Source organism: Austrofundulus limnaeus, unplaced genomic scaffold (genome assembly GCF_001266775.1).
Source record: "Austrofundulus limnaeus strain Quisiro unplaced genomic scaffold, Austrofundulus_limnaeus-1.0 Scaffold262, whole genome shotgun sequence".
In the NCBI taxonomy this organism is placed as follows: Eukaryota; Metazoa; Chordata; class Actinopteri; order Cyprinodontiformes; family Rivulidae; genus Austrofundulus; species Austrofundulus limnaeus.
In genome coordinates this window covers 438,175-441,965 of record NW_013952664.1, presented here as the reverse complement: position 1 = coordinate 441,965, position 3,791 = coordinate 438,175, and the positions used below count along the sequence as shown (strand labels likewise).

General features: G+C 40.3%; 1 protein-coding gene across 1 annotated transcript in view; it reads right to left on the bottom strand.

Annotated features, from left to right (window-relative positions):
• Window positions 1-462: 462 nt before the first annotated feature.
• The window catches only part of fam180a (family with sequence similarity 180 member A), a 15,195-nt gene continuing 11,866 nt past the window's right edge, over window positions 463-3,791 (bottom strand). Inside the window, exons 2-3 of the mRNA XM_014020669.1 lie at window positions 2,573-2,670; window positions 463-2,269 (exon numbers count right to left, since the gene is read on the bottom strand). Of these exons, the coding sequence (XP_013876123.1) occupies window positions 1,940-2,269; window positions 2,573-2,670 (428 nt within the window). The 3' untranslated portion in view covers window positions 463-1,939. The remainder of the gene's footprint in view (window positions 2,270-2,572; window positions 2,671-3,791) is intronic.

Genomic DNA, 3,791 nt, shown 5'->3' with positions numbered 1-3,791 from the left:
AAACTATAGTTTTTTTTTATATTTATGAGGTTCTATTAATCCTAAATAGCTAGGGGAAATGAAAGTAGAGCCTAAAAGGAAAAGCTTGGGAGTTTAGAGGATAAAACTGGGGAGGGCCAGGGGCGCCCTTGGCTGTGACGTTTAAAATAACTCTGTATATTAAAATTTTAAAACCTTTTTTTTGTTGTAGTGGGTCAAAAAGCTTAATAATCAAGAATAAAAAGGTATAAGGTTAGCTCAGGTAAAACCAGCATTTTGTGTCTAATTATGCTGTTTTCATTAACGACCATAAGCTTCAGTGAGTGTTGGAAATGAATGCAGAGGGTTCACCGATGCTCACGGGGGCCGCGTTGATTAATRAGACCATCCTCCTCTCACACAAAAACAAAACATCAAGGACAGACATTTGGTTGGTTTTATTTTTTTTACACAATAAGCAAGAAAGATCAAACATGTTACTTGTCAGTAAAACCTGATGTTTGGAATCTGCAAAGATCGTTGTAATAAAAACTGCAACGGTGTCACTTTTGCTGGAAAATTACCAAACATTTTAAAAGAAACCAACTTTAGGAGATCAAAGTAAAGTTGCCAAACCCTAATCAGCCATATTTGCTTTTGTCAGGATCATAAACGATCTACATGGTGTCAAAGTTRGATTTTTACTTGGTGGAAATTAAATTGTTTCACAGACCAACAGCTGCAGTTAGAAACTTGTGTTTTTACACATTATCAGTTCTGAAACAGCTGTCTGGACACACGCCAGAATCCACCCATTCTCATAAACAAAATGGATTGTAAAAGTTGTTAGAAAGGAAAATCTGACGTTAGTTTGAAGGCAGGATAAATGTGGTTATAACTGCATAAAACGAATACAATTAAAATCAAGAAAACAAAGTTTCAGGCAGATCGGAATAAAAATCTTACAGATTYCAAGGAAACACTTTTAAAACTCACAGATTACACAAATTAAACATTCAAGCAGGGTTTTACCACATGAGAAAGCCTGACGGTTTACMCCAAACTTAAGGCCCGTGTGCCAAATCTGGCCCTCGTTAGCATGTTAACCGGCCCCCAAAGAAAATGCTTCAAATGTGAAAYRGTTTTCTCTTTTTMTCTTTGTATTTAGTGCATTGTTCTTGTGACAGGTGCTCAATGTTCGAGCCAAGAAAGTTCAAGTTTTTCAGTAATTTTTATTTTATTTTAATATGAGCGCAACACAATTGACTTCATCTTTTTCTGTATTCTCCTTATTTTAAAGTCGAAACATTTGATTTTTATTGAAGGTTTTCTTTGATGACTGATTTTCTGGATTGAGATTAAATACATCTCTAAGAAATATTAACTAAAAAAGTTGTTGATAGAGAGTGAAACATAAATGAATGCCTATAACGTGACTTTAAATTTAATCTTTTTCTTTATCTGACAGTTTTGTATGTTCTAAACGCTACATAAAATAGAATTTGTAAAAGGCAGTTTGTTTTTGTAGAATAATTTGTTATTTAACTTTTTATTTTGAATAAATACAGACAGAAACTGGCCTTTGACTTCGACCAAGTTTCGAGTTTTGGCCCTCTTGTGTAATTGAGTTTGACACCTCTGGTTTATCCAAAGGCAAATAAAACATTTACTTGGCAGWCTGATTTAGTGTCATGTGGGAAAGCTAAAAAAAAAGGCATAACCCCTTGGAGTTCCAACTTGACAGCCTTGAAGTGATATTTTTGGACAATCAGTATATAAAAAACAAGTATAAGAAGCCTGACTTTGTTTGTGGAGTTTCTTTAAAAAACATCCRGTGGTTCATGAGATATCTTGCTCCAACAGACAAACACAAACTTACGTGTTTTAGAGTTTTTCWAGCTAGATGTAACCAATTTAGTATTTTACGTACGTTCTCAGGATGTGATGTAAAACTAAGTATTGAWCTTTATGAAACTCTCCCTCAGGAGGGTCGGAGGTCTTTTTGAACAGCCCGAAACAGCTGCATCAAAGAGTCCGTCCACAACCCCCTCTGGTACGGGTCCGCGGTCTGGGCCAGCGTCTGCGACGTGTACACCAGAGTCAGCACGGTCCTCTCGAAGTCCTGCCAGCCGAGAGGCCGTCGCCGCCGGGCCAGCTCAGCCGTCAGGCGGCGGATCTCAGAGAGCTTCTTGGGCAGAACATCCTCGCAGATGATTTCCAACGCTTTAACTCTTCGTAAAGAAGCCAGCTCCTCGTCTGGGATCAGTAAGGTGTCGTTGTCGCCTCGGATCTGCATCCCGGACAGAAGAATCTAGAAGATTAAATAAAAAAACAGCCAAAAAATACTCARRAATCYCTTACAACCAATTTAAATGCAGTTTAGACTGATTAGTATTCAACTATCTACCTAAAAGTGAGCTGAAGAGAAACAACGTTAAATCTTTCAACGGAGAAGCACATTTTTTTCCACACTTCAACTAATTTATAGCAGAGCTGCAGCAAGACCCATGATTCACAGATGTGGGATCTGGAAGGGTTTGATGCTCATCCTCAACAAACTCATTTCTCCCAAAACAAGCAGCAAATACGAAACTTTCCAAAGATCCAAACTGACCTCGAAAAGCAAACCGGCATCCTCCTGCGAGTGCTGGAATGTGGGGTTGATGAGCGAATACGCCCCGCGCTTTACCCTGTATGCAGCCGGATACAGAGCTGGAACACACGGAGAAGAGGAAATTCAATTAGATGAGCTTTGTTGTGTTTAAGAAATTAGGCGCCACRTTCTCCGCGGTGGCTCGTGCGTGTGGGCCAGAGGTGGGGCAAACACAACATTCATTACGGCTCAGATGTCGTGCGGGCGGCGGAGGAGCCCGGCTCCAGCTGGGAAGAGGGTAATTGGGCTCTAACCTGCGCCCACCGTTGCTCCCGTTCACGTCACGGCAGGTGCCACGAGCCGCGGGTGGAAAAACGCGCCATTTCTCTCGCAAAAGCAGATCAAGAACCCGGTAATGTGATATTCTCAGATATGGCTGGAAATTAAACAGCTGCTGCTGCCTCATTCCCACGATAAAAGACTGTGTAATCCGTTTGAAAAGTGAGTAGAATCTGCTGTCATACTGTCACAGAAGCAGAGTTTGTTTTTCTTCTTCTTCACCTGCATTTTAATTGGCACAGCCGGGTTTAACCACGGCAACAGCCCCACTTACAGGAGCAGGATTTAGAACCTGGTCAGTGACGTCACCAAGACTTTTAGTATAGTGGTGCAGCTAACCAAACTATTAGCTTCACTAACACATAAACCACATTTTTTAGTACCACTATCAATACACATAAAACAGAAATAAAGTTAAGGTGGCATTCAGTGCAAAATACAACAGYACTTGGATTATTACTCTTTTGGACACACCACTCTTTAGCGTTAAGCTACTTYCCCTCTCTTTTCCCTTTCTTCAGACCTGTCTATCATGGTGTCAGATTTAGTCAGCAACTAAACTTCAACACAGATATCAAACCAAACCTAAATGTGTAACGTGATAATGTTAGTCACTATGACTCAAAATGTTCTAATTTTGAGTTACATGTGAAAATGTTCATGTCTCTTTAGGATGTCAAAATTACGAGAAAAGTTAGGAGTCATAGCTGACCTACACTACAGGAGAAGTAAATGAGTAAAAATCCCATGGCTTTAGACTGAATCTGGTTTTTAAAGGCGCAGTGTATTTGTTGTTTTCAGCGACATCTAGTGGTTGAGTGGTTAAATCATCCTCCCTGGTCCTCCCCCCACCCCCACCCCCAGCTTCCAAACGCAAAGGAGTTGCTACGGTGTCTCTCAG